General features: G+C 39.7%; 1 protein-coding gene across 3 annotated transcripts in view; it reads left to right on the top strand.

Annotated features, from left to right (window-relative positions):
• Positions 1–17,026, top strand: part of myo6b (myosin VIb) — a 109,245-nt gene that overhangs the window by 18,206 nt on the left and 74,013 nt on the right. For all 3 annotated transcript variants that reach the window (XM_062041573.1, XM_062041572.1, XM_062041574.1), the window contains exons 3-9: positions 12,042–12,111; positions 12,191–12,264; positions 12,670–12,799; positions 14,517–14,622; positions 14,762–14,817; positions 14,896–14,993; positions 15,078–15,242. In XM_062041573.1, coding sequence (XP_061897557.1) covers positions 12,042–12,111; positions 12,191–12,264; positions 12,670–12,799; positions 14,517–14,622; positions 14,762–14,817; positions 14,896–14,993; positions 15,078–15,242 — 699 coding nt within the window. The remainder of the gene's footprint in view (positions 1–12,041; positions 12,112–12,190; positions 12,265–12,669; positions 12,800–14,516; positions 14,623–14,761; positions 14,818–14,895; positions 14,994–15,077; positions 15,243–17,026) is intronic.

The following is a 17,026-nucleotide window of genomic DNA, read 5'->3' as shown; positions in this document are numbered from 1 at the left end:
TTAAACCAAATTTCTAGGTATAATGATTGATGATAAATTGAACTGGAAATCTCACGTAAAAAATATACAACATAAAGTAGCAAGAAACACGTCAATAATGAATAAAGCAAAACATGTTCTAGACAAAAAATCACTTCATATTCTCTACTGCTCACTAGTGTTACCATATCTGAGCTACTGTGTAGAAATATGGGGAAATAATTACAAAAGTACACTTCATTCATTAACGGTGTTACAAAAAAGATCAGTTAGAATAATACATAATGTTGGATATAGAGAACATATAAATAATTTATTTATTGAATCAAAGATACTGAAATTCCACGACATAGTGAATTTGCAAACAGCTAAAATTATACACAAAGCAAACTATAACCTGCTACCCAAGAATATACAACAATTCTTCTCAAAAAAGGAGGAGAAATATAATTTTTGAGAAAAATGTAATTTAAAACATTTGTACGCACGTACAACACTTAAAACCTTCAGTATATCAGTATGTGGAATTCAATTATGGAATGGATTAAGCAAAGCAATCAAACAATGTACTAATATGATCCACTTCAAGAAACTCTTCAAACTTATAGTGTTTACAAAGTACAAAGAAGAAGAACCATGATAAACATTCTGAATTTATTTAATTCATCCATTCTTTCACTCTCAAAATGATCTTACTTATCTCATCATATGAAATGTAACTTACTTCACCAATTATTATTTATCTATTTATTTTTATTGTGATTACTTATGGAGTACATTGTGAATAAATTGAGAACAGGAAGTGAACAAAAAAGTTTAGCAACTGTTATGTAAAACAAAAGGGGTAGGATTAAATAAGCTCTGCTTCTTCCTACTCCTTTTCGAACATGTTGAAAAGAGAAACTGGAAATTGTGATGTATCATGTTGTATGCTTGCATGTTCGAAATAAACTCAAACTCAAACTCAAGATCAAGAAGCAGCAACATAGATGACGCATCAGAATCCATTGTTAGCAATAGATCATTAGTCATTTTTGCGAGGATTTTCGGAATAAATTGGTGGTGGGACACCGGTCAGTATTTTACCATGAGGTCAGGATCGAGGTTAGGTCTTTTGAGCAGAGGATGAATAACCGCTTTTTTGAATGCTAGGGGAACAGAGCCAGAGGAAAGTGATAAGTTTATAATATTTAGCACTGATGGACCTAATAATACAAAAAGCTCCTTGATAAGTTTCCCAGGAAGTGGGTCAAGTAAACATGTTATTTGTTTTATCCCCACGCCATAATAATTCCTTCTAATGTTATTTCATCAAAAAGAGAGAGACTATTTTGGAGGGCAGTATCCGTCGTATATACAGTAGTATCTGTGTTAATAGAACCCAGTTGTAGCTGGGATGCGTTGTCTTTAATCTCCTTTCTAATGAGTTCAATTTTCTTATTAAAGAAATTCATAAAGTCATCTGCCGAGTGGGTGGAGCTACTGGGAGGAGTCCCTTGTTGGGTTAGCGATGCTACTGTACTACCGTAAACAAAAATTTAGGATCGTTTTTGTTGAGACGGATGAGATTTGAGTAATATTTAGCTTTAGCTAAGGTAAGCATGCGTTTATAAGTTATTAAACTATCACTCCATGCTTGATGGAAAACCTCAAGTTTAGTCGTGCGCCATTTGCGTTCTAGCTTTCTACATGATAATTTATGAGCTCTAGTTTCTTCTGTAAACCATACTTATTTGGTATTGCTACATGTGGTTTAGTATAAAGGGCACCTTTCGATTAATACTTTTTAAGCCGTACAATAACCATCTGGTATGTTAGAACAGTTTATCAATAACCATATGCAGTGGTACCTCATGATACAAGCGCCACAGCTTAGTTTTTGGAGATAATTTTGGGTTATAAGTTTCCCCACTACTTATTTGCGTAGCAAATGTCACAGTGAACCTCTTAATTTCTGACCAAAAACATCCGGCTTATTTGCTAGCAATAGCTTATAGTTAGAGATCGACATAAACATAGGACATAACATAGTTAATGGCACAGTGAACCCCGTAAGATTCGACCAAACCGTCCGGTGTCTTATTCGCCAGTAAAAGTTAGAGAGCAACATAATTAGGTTTTTCAAACTTGAAATTGAAAAAAGTGAGTATGAAGGACAGTGCTAAGAAGAAGAAGTGAATGATAGCCACTGAATGACAGAAATAAATCATTATATCGACTTGGGAAGGAGTTGGAGAGTAGCACTACTAGTCTGCACCATACTGAAGCAAAATGAGTTGATGCTGCCAGCCAAGGACATTAAAATAATATCTACATCGATGGACAGTAGCTCGAAGGAGATACAGAAGCTGTCCACTCTTCAAGGCTAGTGATGTACATTTTTATTACATTACTCCATTCAACAACTGTAGTTGTTTTTTGTATTGTTTTTATACAAGATTTCTTATCTAAAAGTGTTTTTTTTTGTTTTTTTTAAAGACATGTGAAATAGTTGTTTCTTTGGGGAGGCCAAGCACCGATTAAATACATATCAATGGGCGACCTCGTATCACAATATTAGTTTTTCGAGGTACGAGCTGCGTCACAACTGATTTAACTCGGATCCCAAGGTACCACTGTGTAATGTTTCATCTTGAGAATTATGACATGTGTTGTTTTTAGCGTTAGCATTTTGAATCAATAGACAGCCGTAACAGTGTTTTCTCCTGGACTGTTTTTTTTTCTGTCTACAACAATAATGTCTGCAATCGGCACTTAAAGGACTTAAGGAGAACAGCAACAACTCAAACACAAATGAGTGTGAACAGCCACATTGTGGTTTTCAGTCAACCTTGTACAGTTCAAGCACTTCCATCGCTAGTTTTGACTTTTCGTAACACGCTGTTCGGATGTGACAACATGTCTAAAATCATACAATCTATTGATTGTCAAGTACCAATGTTTCACTGGAAAGAAAAACTTAAATTGTTTACCAACAGACTGCATTATATTAAAAATGTGTTCCCACTGAATGCTCCTTAATGACTTGGCATATTTTTTCTTTAATGAGCACCACACTCTCTTGCAATGGCCATGAACTTGCGCATCAGTTCATCCTAACCCTGTCCCCATTCATTGAGGGAATGAAAGGCCCATCGAGTGTTGTTTTATTGTTTTTATTGCATTGCTGAGCTCATTAGCAGCCCCGTTCAGTACACAACCCTCAGCCTGACCGCCGCTTCTTTGTCAGTTTTATTACTTGGACATTTGTCATGCGGTTGTTATCGTGGCCGGTTTGGGCCAAGATAGTGCCGACAGCACACGGAGCACATTCTGTTTATGCTTCCTGTTTGTGATAATAAAGCATTCCTCATTTCATATAGTCAGAAAAAGTGTGTATTAAACAGAACCTGGTAAAACTTTAATTAAGCTTATGTTGATCCTTACGTTGTCGTTGCTTTTTGTTCGACTTTTTTGTTGTATTATAGACGCAACATCAGTGCATTTACTCCAACTGTCTAATTACTTAGTTTGGAGTCCTGCCTACTTTAATAATGCAGCAACTTGATTGGTTCCCACAGGACCACCATCATTTCGCTCAGTCAGTCAGTCAGGTGTGCTCGGATCCAGTTGCGATTGGTGCCAAATTATTCATCATCTTGCCATGTCTGCCCTTGTTTTTCTCACAGCTGGCTTGTTCCATTTAGTTTATTTCCATTAACGTTGCACAAGAGAGTGAGAACATCAGTCACTAATTTAGCCTGGAATGACAAATAAACACCATTAATGTGATATTAAATCATGATGAATGATTCATGTTTATGTATGCTTAACCTAGCTTTTCATGATGTTTAATTTATCTCTTTTTTTCACAGCCCTAATGATGCTGTCATTGTTAGCTCCTCTAAAAACAACAACTAGACCATTCTTAGCCTTGATTAACTTTGGGGGAATTATACCGTTTTCCAATTAAGCAGAATATTGTTTTTTAGATTAAATACATTTTAGATATCGACAGTGTTTGCATATCATTATCTTTTTGGCACAACAACCAAAGTCACCAACTTTTAAGAGTTATTGGTTGACTTCTGAGACGTATTTTCTAATGGAAAACATCATCATTAATTTTGAGGCTAAAATAATTTAATAAGACCGATAATGATTTTAATTTACATTTGAAACACTTCCTTGCGGTTTGGATTATATATTTTGGATTTGCTTTGGTGTAAATAATGGATACATTTTGCACCATAATCTCATTTATAACCAAGTTTCTGCGTAGTATGTCTGCAAGATCTTCGTTTGTGGAGGTGTTCCCAGATTGCAAATGAAACATGCCCCACCATCTCCAAAAGTATCATGATTTATATTTTTAAAATGTACAGTGTTTAAATATATATCTTGGTTATGGTTATTATGGTTATGGTGTCAGTTTATTTTGAACATGCATACAATTACAATGTAATACATCACATATTTCCAGTTTTTCATTACAGCATGTCCGAAAAGGAGTAAGAGTAAGCAGAGTTTATTCAATCATATCCCTTTTCGTATCATTGCAATTTTTAACACATTTGTTTGTACTCAAACACCACCGTGAATAAATACATGAATAAATAAATGAATGAACAGACAATAAGTAAGTAAATAATTATTAAATTATTTAATTAGTGATTTAATTAAATTATTTAATTAGTGTTTCCCAGAGCCCAAAAAAAGTCTGCGGGCTACAGAGCGTTTTTTGTTCGGGCTCCAGTACTCTGGAATGCCCTCCCGGTAAAAGTTAGAGATGCTACCTCAGTAGAAGCATTTAAGTTCCATCTTAAAACTCATTTGTATACTCTAGCCTTTAAATAGACCCCCCTTTTTTTTAGACCAGTTGATCTGCAGTTTTCTTTTCTCCTTTGCCCCCTCGCCGGGTTATTCCGGTTCCGGTGACCATAGATGAGGTGCTGGCTGTCCAGAGTTGGGACCCGGGGTGGACTGCTCGCCTGTGCATCGGTTGGGGACGTCTCTGCGCTACTGACCTGTCTCTGCTCGGGATGGTCTCCTGCTGGCCCCACTATGGACTGGACTCTCACTGTTATGTGGATCCACTAGGGCAGTGGTTCTCAAACTTTTTTTGTCATCCCCCACTTTGGACAAGGGGGAGTTTTCAAGCCCCACCTGCCCCCATCGCCCCAACAGAACGCTAATGACAAGCTTAACATTTTCAAATTTATTGAACATCAAGTAACATCAAGTTGTATACATTCAAACTCAATAACATAAAATAACATCAAGTTCAATAATAAATAAAATAACTGTGCAGCTGTGGTATAACTTGCATCAAGTTCAATAATAAATTAAATAACTTGCATCAAGTTCAATAATAAAAAAAAAAAAAGTGTTATAACTTGCATCAAGTTCAATAATAAATAAATAAAAAGTGTCATAACTTGCATCAAGTTCAATATTAAATCAAATAAAAGTGTTATAACTTGCATCAAGTTCAATAATAAATCAAATAAAAGTGTTATAACGTGCATCAAGTTCAATAATAAATCAAATAAGTGGTGAACGTCAGCCTCAGGGTGGAGTCAGATGTCAGTACAATAAACTGGTCCTCCTCAGCAGACATGAAATCAGCAGGTGCTGCAGATAGATTATAAATGAATAGGCTTACTTTATTTATCATTACATAATAAATGCAAATAAATCTGTTTGACAACAATCATCTGGACACAACAATCTGGACTAACATTCCAGTTAGTAAGTAGCATGCAACACACATAAAATGCATGTATAATATATGAGTATAATATTCAATAAATACCAACCTGCTGCATTGAAGGGATCCATAACCCAGTTGTACTGAGCACTGTTGATAGAGAAGTATTTGTGAAACATTTCTCTCAGGGAGGAGATGTGTTGCTTGATGCAGGGGATCACTGTGGTGGCACCAGATTCGGTGGTTTTAGCAACCTTACCCAGGTTCTCAAAGGCATCAAAATTTTGTTGGTCGAGGCGCCTGCCCCATCCCTCGAGCTTTCGGGAGAACGCAGTGATTTTGTCTGGCAGTTGGGGTATGTGCTTATCATCCTTGCCATGGAGCTGAAGATTTACCTCATTCAGCTTGCCAAACATATCGCTGAGGTAGGCCAGCTTCAACAGAAATTGTTCATCACTGAACTTGCTTGCATGCGCTCCTCCTCCAAAAAGATCCGAATGTCTGCCCTGAGCTGAAAGACGCGCGACAGCACTTTGCCCCGGGAGAGCCACCTTGCTTCACTGTGAAACAGCACAGCTGTATGATCAGCTCACATTTCCTCACACAGTGCAGAGAACAGTCGCGCTTTTAGTGGTCGTGTTTTGATCAAATTTACCGCGCTCACAACATCTGGTAAAACCTCATTGAGTTCGGGGCTGAGCTGCCTTGACGCGAGTGAATGACACAGTGTGTCCAATGCGCATTTGGCGCAACCCTCTTTATTAGAGCCTGCAACCCGTTTCTTGACCCTAAGCCCACACAGTTTTCCCATTTAAAGTCGTGTTCTTTGAGGAAACTGTCCATTATCTTGAACAGCTCATCGGAAAGTTTGTTCCGCTTTGCCCCGCCCCCATTAGTTACGGTTGCTATATCTGTCAAACTTTCGCTCCTACCTAGAAAATTAAAGCCTACAGGAAAAACAAGTAATTTATAGGGACGATATTATCGGCCGATAAATGCGTTAAAATGTAATATCGGAAATTATCGGTATCGGTTTTTTTATTATCTGTATCGTTTTTTTATTTTTTTTATATATATATTTTTTTAATTTAATTATTATAAAAAACACAAGATACACTTACAATTAGTGCACCAACCCAAAAAACCTCCCTCCCCCCATTTCTTTCTGTTATCAATATTCTGGTTCCTACATTATATATCAATATATATCAATACAGTCTGCAAGGGATACAGTCTGTAAGCACACATGATTGTGCGTGCTGCTGGTCCACTAATAGTACTAACCTTTAACAGTTAATTTTACTCATTTTCATTAATTACTAGTTTCTATGCAACTGTTTTTATATTGTTTTACTTGCTTTTTTATTCAAGAAAATGTTTTTAATTTAGTTATCTTATTTTATTATTATTTTTAAAAAGTACCTTATCTTCACCATACATGGTTGTCCAAATTAGGCATAATAATGTGTTAATTCCACGACTGCATATATCGGTTGATATCGGTATCGGTTGATATCGGTATCGGTAATTAAAGAGTTGGACAATATCGGAATATCAGATATCGGCAAAAAGCCATTATCGGACATCCCTAGTAATTTACATTTATTTATATAGCGGATTTTACAGACAGAATCACAAAATGATTTACAGTGTGTAAAGAAAATAAAAGCATAGTAAAAAAAAAAAAATATCTAAGAATATAATTTCAAAAAAAAGAAATTTAAGTGACATTTCCTCCCGTTCCTCGCGCCCCACCTGTCATGTCTCTATTCCCCACCAGTGGGGCGCACCCCACACTTTGAGAAACGCTGCACTAGGGACTGTACTTAGAGGGGGAGTTACCCACATATGCGGTCCTCTCCAAGGTTTCTCATAGTCATTCACATCGACGTCCCTTGTGTGGGCTCTGTGCCGAGGATGTCGTTGTGGCTTGTGCAGCCCTTTGAGACTTTTGTGATTTAGGGCTATATAAATAAACACTGATTGATTGATTGATTGATTGATTGATTGATTGATTAAATACATGAATAAACAATAAATAAAGTTCTCATTAATAAATATTCATTATTATGAGATTAATACAATTATATAATTTTTTGATAAATCAATATGTTTATAAAGATGATTCTTATTTGTGCTGTGTAAACACTTATTTTGAATAGTTTCTTAAACTGGATCATATAAATACATTGTTGTTGTTTTTGCTTAACCCATTCCATAATTTAATTCCGCAAATCGATATGCTAAGAGTCTTAAGTTTTGTACGGCGTACAAGATGTTTTAAATGTTTTGAACTGGATTTTTCTATAAAGTTATATTTCTCCTCTTTTTTTGAGAAGAATTGTTTTGTGTAGCAGGTTATAATTTTCCATCCATCCATCCATCCATCTTCTTCCGCTTATCCGAGGTCGGGTCGCGGGGGCAGCAGCTTAAGCAGGGAAGCCCAGACTTCCCTCTCCCCAGCCACTTCGTCCAGCTCCTCCCGGGGGATCCCGAGTCGTTCCCAGGCCAGCCAGGAGACATAGTCTTCCCAACGTGTCCTGGGTCTTCCACGTGGCCTCCTACCGGTCGGACGTGCCCTAAACACCTCCCTAGGGAGACGTTCGGGTGGCATCCTGACCAGATGCCCGAACCACCTCATCTGGCTACTCTCGATGTGGAGGAGCAGCGGCTTTACTTTGAGCTCCCCCCGGATGGCAGAGCTTCTCACCCTATCTCTAAGGGAGAGCCCCGCCACCCGGCGGAGGAAACTCATTTCGGCCGCTTGTACCCGTGATCTTGTCCTTTCGGTCATAACCCAAAGCTCATGACCATAGGTGAGGATGGGAACGTAGATCGACCGGTAAATTGAGAGCTTTGCCTTCCGGCTCAGCTCCTTCTTCACCACAACGGATCGATACAGCGTCCGCATTACTGAAGACACCGCACCGATCCGCCTGTCGATCTCACGATCCACTCTTCCCTCACTCGTGAACAAGACTCCGAGGTACTTGAACTCCTCCACTTGGGGCAGGGTCTCCTCCGCAACCCGGAGATGGCACTCCACCCTTTTCCGGGCGAGAACCATGGATTCGGACTTGGAGGTGCTGATTCTCATCCCAGTCGCTTCACACTCAGTTGCGAACCGATCCAGCAAGAGCTGAAGATCCTGGACAGATGAAGCCATCAGGACCACATCATCTGCAAAAAGCAGAGACCTAATTCTGCAGCCACCAAACCAGATCCCCTCAACGCCTTGACTGCGCCTAGAAATTCTGTCCATAAAAGTTATGAACAGAATCGGTGACAAAGGGCAGCCTTGGCGGAGTCCAACCCTCACTGGAAACGTGTCCGACTTACTGCCGGAAATGCGGACCAAACTCTGGCACTGATCATACAGGGAGCGGACCGCCACAATCACACAGTCCGATACCCCATACTCTCTGAGCACTCCCCACTGGACTTCCCGAGGGACACGGTCGAATGCCTTCTCCAAGTCCACAAAACACATGTAGACTGGTTGGGCAAACTCCCATGCACCCTCAAGGACCCTGCCGAGAGTATAGAGCTGGTCCACAGTTCCACGACCAGGACGAAAACCACACTGTTCCTCCTGAATCCGAGGTTCGACTATCCGGCGTAGCCTCCTCTCCAGCACACCTGAATAGACCTTACCGGGAAGGCTGGGGAGTGTGATCCCACGATAGTTAGAACACACCCTCCGGTTCCCCTTCTTAAAGAGAGGATCCACCACCCCGGTCTGCCAATCCAGAGGTACCGCCCCCGATGTCCACGCGATGCTGCAGAGTCTTGTCAACCAAGACAGCCCCACAGCATCCAGAGCCTTAACGCACTCCGTGCGGATCCCATCCACCCCCGGGGCCTTGCCACCGAGGAGCTTTTTAACTGCCTCAGCAACCTCAGCCCCAGAAATAGGAGAGCCCACCACAGATTCCCCAGGCACTGCTTCCTCATAGGAAGACATGTTGGTGGGATTGAGGAGGTCTTCGAAGTATTCCCTCCACCGATCCACAACATCCGCAGTCGAGGTCAGCAGAACACCATCCTCACCATACACAGTGTTGATAGTGCACTGCTTCCCCTTCCTGAGGCGGCGGATGGTGGTCCAGAATCGCTTCGAAGCCGTCCGGAAGTCGTTTTCCATGGCTTCCCCGAACTCCTCCCATGTCCGAGTTTTTGCCTCCGCGACCGCCGAAGCCGCACACCGCTTGGCCTGTCGGTACCTGTCCGCTGCCTCAGGAGTCCTATGAGCCAAAAGAACCCGATAGGACTCCTTCTTCAGCTTGACGGCATCCCTCACCGCCGGTGTCCACCAACGGGTTCTAGGATTACCGCCACGACAGGCACCAACTACCTTGCGGCCACAGCTCCAATCAGCCGCCTCGACAATAGATGTGCGGAACATGGTCCATTCGGACTCAATGTCCAGCACCTCCTTCGTGACATGTTCAAAGTTCTTCCGGAGGTGGGAATTGAAACTCTCTCTGACAGGAGACTCTGCCAGACGTTCCCAGCAAACCCTCACAATGCGTTTGGGCCTGCCAGGTCTGTCCGGCATCCTCCCCCACCATCGCAGCCAACTCACCACCAGGTGGTGATCGGTAGAAAGCTCCGCCCCTCTCTTCACCGGAGTGTCCAAAACATGAGGCCGCAAATCCGACGACACAACTACAAAGTCGATCATGGAACTGCGGCCTAGGGTGTCCTGGTGCCAAGTGCACATATGGACACCCTTATGTTTGAACATGGTGTTTGTTATGGACAATCTGTGACGGGCACAAAAGTCCAATAACAAAACACCGCTCGGGTTCAGATCCGGGCAGCCATTTTTCCAATCACGCCTCTCCAGGTATCACTGTCGCTGCCAACATGAGCGTTGAAGTCCCCCAGTAGAATGAGGGAATCACCCGGGGAAGCACTCTCACGTACTCCCTCGAGTGAATCCAAAAAGGGTGGGTACTCTGAGCTGCGGTTTGGCGCATAAGCGCAAACCACAGTCAGGACCCGTTCCCCCACCCGAAGGCGGAGGGAAGCTACCCTCTCGTCCACCGGGTTGAACTCCAACATGCAGGCTCTGAGCCGGGGGGCAACAAGAATTGCCACCCCAGCCCGTCGCCTCTCACTGCCGGCAACGCCAGAGTAGAAGAGAGTCCAGCCCCTCTCGAGAGAACTGGTTCCAGAGCCCTTGCTGTGCGTCGAAGTGAGTCCGACTATGTCTAGTCAGAACTTCTCCACCTCGCGCACTAGCTCAGGCTCCTTCCCCCCCAGCGAGGTGACGTGCCACGTCCCAAGAGCTAGCTTCTGTAGCCGAGGATCGGACCGCCAAGTGCCCTGCCTTCGGCTGCCGCCCAGCTCACATCGCACCCGACCTCTATGACCCCTGCTATGGGTGGTGAGCCCATTGGAGGGGGAACCTGTTTGCAAATGCACCAAGTCACTGATTTTCAATATATTTTTTATTAAATAAATAAAGGGTTTGAGTGTTCTCGATAGCCAACATAATGTATTACTACTCTGCAAGACGGCTCGTGAATGAAGTGTACTTTTGTGATTATTTCCCCATATTCCTACACAATAACTCAGATATTGTAACACTAGCAAGCAGTAGAGAATGGAGTGATCTTTGGTCCAGAACATATTTAGCTTCATTCATTATTGACATACTTTACATTGTGAAACCCATTATCTACATCATTAAACTACATTTAAACCAGTGTGGGTGGCACTGGGAGCAAGGTGGGTAAAGTGTCTTGTTCAGGACACAATGGCAGTGACTAGGATGGAAGCTTGAATCAAACCTGGAACTCTCAAGTTGCTGACAAGGCTGCTCTACCATCTGAGCCACGCCACATTTGGCATTTTTTTAACACAACTATTCAACATTATAACATTTATTAGTCAGAAAAGACGGAAATCATCATTTTCTTTAAAGTCTGTAACAGGAAATTTTACTTTCATCCTCTTTAAAGCTCAACTATTTATCCCTTGAAGACAGCTAACAGACACAAGGAGAGGAAACTGAAAAGTGTAGCGTAATACTTTTGATATGTGGTGTTTTATAGTTGTTGCTGGAATTAATTAAGCTTTGAATCGTTCATGAATGTTTGATCTTTTGAGGCCTTTTTTCTCATAAAATGTTGGTTGAACTCAACAAATTGACGTGTAGATTTCAAATGTAGGTAAAGAATTACATTATTTTTCATTAACACTTTTTGACAGTTAAACACAATATAACTAATACCATGTTATCTGTACTTGATTCATTCTGTACAACAAGTAGTGCGATAATTTTTGCCTCACAAACCCCACAGATAAATCAATAAATAAGTGATCCCACCCATTTAATGAATCGTTCTGCCCATTTCTAAAACAGACTTTTCTTGCGCCGATGAGTCAAGTGTTCCCAGCAGAAGACGACGTCAACAAACATGTTGAAGACAACTGTGAGTTCACTTCTATTTCATCCCTCACTGCTTATCCAATTTTTTTTTAGAAGTAATCTTACTTGTTTTGTCTTTTCAGGCTCCCTTATGTATTTGAATGAAGCCACTCTCCTCAACAACGTCAAAGTGCGATACAATAAGGAACACATATATGTATGTCTTTTCCTCCAATAACTCATACCTACTATAGCATCATTAAAATATAGATGCTGTGTGAGCTCCCAGCTGCTGCCCAACATTAGCATTACAAGAGAACAGTGTAGGTTATAAGGAGGGATAGATGATTCCTTTCATTCCCCACGTAAGGGAGAAGGACCAGGTGGTAAAGAGGGAAAGGCGGTTAGCTAAAGTTCAGAGAGTGACTGTCAAACGCTATCTCGATCCTCACTTAGGAAATGAGCGGCAGGTGGTAAATGGGAAAAGAAAGACAGGAAAACAACTAAAACTGTGTTCCCCCAGCTTTCATGGGCTTTGTTAGCATCATTTTTTAACCTGCTGTAAAGTTTGAATAGTTTATATTTAAAATACTCTGATCTTACTTTAATTGTTTTTTCACAGAATTTCGTGGCCAATATATTGATTGCTGTAAATCCTTACTACGACATCCCCAAACTATATGGGCCTGATGCCATCAAGTCATACCAGGGGAAATCACTGGGGACTCTGCCCCCTCACGTCTATGCAATAGGTGAGAGAATGAGTTACAAAAATGCAAAAACATAAAAACATTGTATTAATAGTTAAAAGTTGGGATATCAATAGCACTATACAGTTGATTGGCAACACTACGCTAGTGTGTGAATGTGAGTGTGAATGCTGTCTGTCTATCTGTGTTGGCCCTGCGATGAGGTGGCGACTTGTCCAGGGTGTACCCCGCCTTCCGCCCATGTGCAGCTGAGATAGGCTCCAGCACCTCCCGCAACCGCAAAAGGGACAAGCGGTAGAAAATGGATGGATGGATGGATATACAGTGGTACTCCGGCATACACGTTAATTGGTTTAATGATGCAGCTCGTACCTTGAAAATATTGTATTGCGAAACAGTGAATGAATTGAAATAATCTTGCCTCTCCAAGACACCACAATTTCAACACGCAACATTTTTTTTGAAAAAATACAACATCTATCTTTTAGGTAAGACATTTTGTATCAAAACCAATGCAATAGAATGTACTACAAACAACTTGAGTAGTTTAGTGAAGTAATGTAATAATAATATACAACAATTATCTTGGAGGGCATACTTTCACAGTATCTCCTTCAAGGTGCTTTTCTGTCAAATATACCATAAGCAGCTTCTCCATATTTTCATGGATAAATGTCAGCCGTTTCGAATAAGTTTAACATCCTTGGTTGTTGTTATTGACTCAATCTGCTTTGTTATGGTGCAGACTTGATCCAACTGCTTCACCAAGTCTTCTTCTCAGCACTGTCCTTAATACTCCCTTTTCACGTTTCGATGGTTGGAAAAACTATAAGCTAATCCGAATGAGTAAGACACGGGATGGTTTAGTTGGATCTTACAGGATTCACTGTGGCATTTGTTATGCCAACTAATGGCAGGGAGGCTCGTAACCCGAACTTTCTTTCGCAATCTAAATCTTAACAATTAGCCAACAGACAGCTTGTAACCTCAGAACCCATAAGCTCTGGCACTCCTATTTCAAGGTATAAATGTACTAATATGTGGGGTAATACTAATTATAACCAGGAATGTATGTACCTAAACCACAAAGAAGACTGTTTTTTAACAAATTTGAAAAGTCATTTGAATAACGTAATTTATTAACTGCTATATTGATTTGGAGTGCATGAGAAATTAAAAAGGAAAACGTGGCTTTCTTTAACCACATGGTCATTTAAGTCATGTATGTTGCGCAGCAGGGCAACAATAGAACTAATGTTGTAATAGCGAAAATAAGCAACCGTCTTAGCCAGTACCACCTAACACAAGAAAGTTGTCTACAGCCACAGCTGTTAATGCCATGGTCAGAAATTATGGTCAAAAACATTGGCATTAACCAATGTTTTACCACCATAATGGCGCTAAATTGCTTTTGGAGACCACGCACAAGGCAACTTTAGGAAACGTAACGATTAATTGAATTGCGGCATTAGTTTATGTATTGTCAGCAGTAGTACTACAATATTATGTTTTCTTATTAATAGAGATGTCTTCAGGAGTCTCAATATGGTTCACATGGCTTAGGGTTCAAAATAGAATGATAGAAAGATATTTAACGTAAAGAACACTGAATAATCAATTTCCAATTTGTGGAAATGTAATCAATAAACCACACAGTTCAGTGACAACCAAAACATGAACTCCATAACTATTTATTGTTGTTTACACAGCTTCATACTGTAATGAGTGTTGTGCTGTTCATTGTTGTTGTTTGGTTTAGCTGACAAAGCCTACAGGGACATGAAGGTTCTAAGAATGAGTCAGTCCATCATAGTTTCTGGTGAATCTGGTGCTGGCAAAACTGAAAACACCAAGTTTGTTCTCAGGTAGGAACCTTGAAGCGGCCTTTATCTATTTTCATTCACTCATGCTTACTGTCCTTAATGTCCTGTTCATCCTGTCTGCGTTGTCTTTCATTTTGCATTTTAATGGTTTTGTCACCTTAATCAAATCTCCATCCTGTAGATATTTGACCACAACTTATGGGAGTGGTCAGGATATTGATGAGAGAATTGTTGAAGGTAATACAAATGTATCAATAAAGTAAATACAGCACAGAGGCACAGTGTGAACCTTTTGTGTATCTTTTTTTCATTCAGCAAATCCTCTTCTGGAGGCATTTGGAAATGCTAAAACAGTCCGAAATAACAACAGCAGTCGCTTTGGGAAGTTTGTGGAAATCCACTTCAATGAGAAGGTGACAGATGATTAGATGGTCTTGTTCAGTCTACAATTCTGTGAAAATTGTTTGTAATGGCTTATTCTACACTTGTGTTTTCAGAATGCAGTTGTGGGAGGATTTGTCTCCCATTATTTGTTGGAGAAGTCAAGGATTTGTATGCAAAGTAACGACGAGAGGAACTACCACATCTTCTACAGGCTGTGTGCTGGAGCGTCTGAGGACATCAAGAAGAAACTGCACCTTGACTCTCCTGACTGCTTTAGAGTTAGTGCATTTATAATTTTTTGCTTATTTATTAACCAGGAAAATATTAATACAGCAATTAAATTATTACAGTAATTACAGTACAGTAATTACATTCTTAATTTAATTAAATTGCATTTAAATTAAATAACATTTAATAACTATAAAAAATATTGACTATATAATAATAATAATTAGATTACGATTGCATTATTTTATTCATAATAAATAATCATTTAAATATATTTTTTATAATGCATTCACAACAACGAAAAATAATAGTTCTAATTGTATGTTTCTGAGAGTTTTGCATTATGTACACTTTAAAATAAATAATAATACAAATAATATTTAGTAGTATAAGGAAAAGCATGTATGCGAATGAACGTGAATGCTTACGTGAAAAACATGTAAAAACTGTAAAATGTATGACTTTATTCTGGCAAAATTCCTACTTTTTTTTCATAATGTATTGACATTTTTAACATTGTAAATATTTATTTACACATTGAATTGAAGTGAAGTATTTATTTCAATCCTGCACAGTACAACAAAACCTTTTTTTTTTTTTTTTTTTTACATTTTGACATTTTTGCAAGGCTTGAAAAGGGGTTGGATGAAGCAGATGCTTATAATATCCCAACCCCTCTCACTCATTCCACATTTAACATAAACAATATAATACAAGAACAATACTATACAAACAAAAACAAGAAAAGCTCCTGTACACTAACAATACAATAGTACCACTGTTACTTTGAGACAAGAGAAGACGAGACAAAACACACACACACACACACACACACACACACATACACAGGCCCAAACACTCTCTGACCATACACACTACAACATTATTCCTGCAAAATTACAACTTTGTCTTATATTACATATAACAAATATTACACATTTTTAATCGAAAATTACTAGGGATGTTACGGGATTATAAATAAAGTCTTCTCATTAATACTGTGACGTATCAAACGACATCGCCCAGAATCCTTTGCGCAGCGCGGGACCGCCAAGGCGGGGGCGTTGAACGCCGTAAGCATGAAGTGTGTTGTACTCGCCGTAGATAAAATGATTTTTATTTTTATTATTTTTTTGCCCAGGCCAAAACCTGACTATTTGGCAGAGGTAAGAAAGTCTGCGTTCTGCAATACGAAGCGCGTCACTTTCGTATCGGGCGTTTCAAAGGCGGCACAGAGCCAGCCGAAATCACCCCCAAAAAATGTTCAACACGGGAAATACGAGTAAACTAAAAAGCTACTTTATACATCCTCAATCTATCCATCTATTTTTCTACCGCTTGTTTCTCACTGGGGTGCTGGAGCCTATTCCAGAGCTTGACAAGTTCACCTCATAAACCGTCACACTGAAAAGATATTTGAAGCAAGCGAAGCCAAACATCAGTTTGTGCTGTATTTACATTATTAAAAGTTAAATTGTCAGTTTACTTTTCTGAGAAACAACATTTTCCAGACTGATAAAAAAAAATGACCACTGGAGAAGACACTGCTTCCCATAATGTAAAAGTTGAAAGATACTAAAGTTAACATTATTATTTTACATTGTTACTTTAAAGACATCAGCTGTAAGTTATTCTTTTAAATATTTGTTTGAAACAGTAGATGTTCCTACACATTTATTTGCACTTAGAAATACTTGTTAATAATAATAAATATTACTTACCATTGTGTTTGTGTTCAATTACAGTAACTGTGACACCTCATTTTACACACCATAACATTTTACCAAGCTTTTTTTTGGACATATAGCGCAATAATATCGTACCAGGGCTTTAA

This window comes from Entelurus aequoreus, linkage group LG03 (genome assembly GCF_033978785.1).
Source record: "Entelurus aequoreus isolate RoL-2023_Sb linkage group LG03, RoL_Eaeq_v1.1, whole genome shotgun sequence".
In the NCBI taxonomy this organism is placed as follows: domain Eukaryota; kingdom Metazoa; phylum Chordata; class Actinopteri; order Syngnathiformes; family Syngnathidae; genus Entelurus; species Entelurus aequoreus.
Note: the sequence above shows the minus strand (reverse complement) of the source record. Positions and strands in the feature narration are given on the sequence as shown.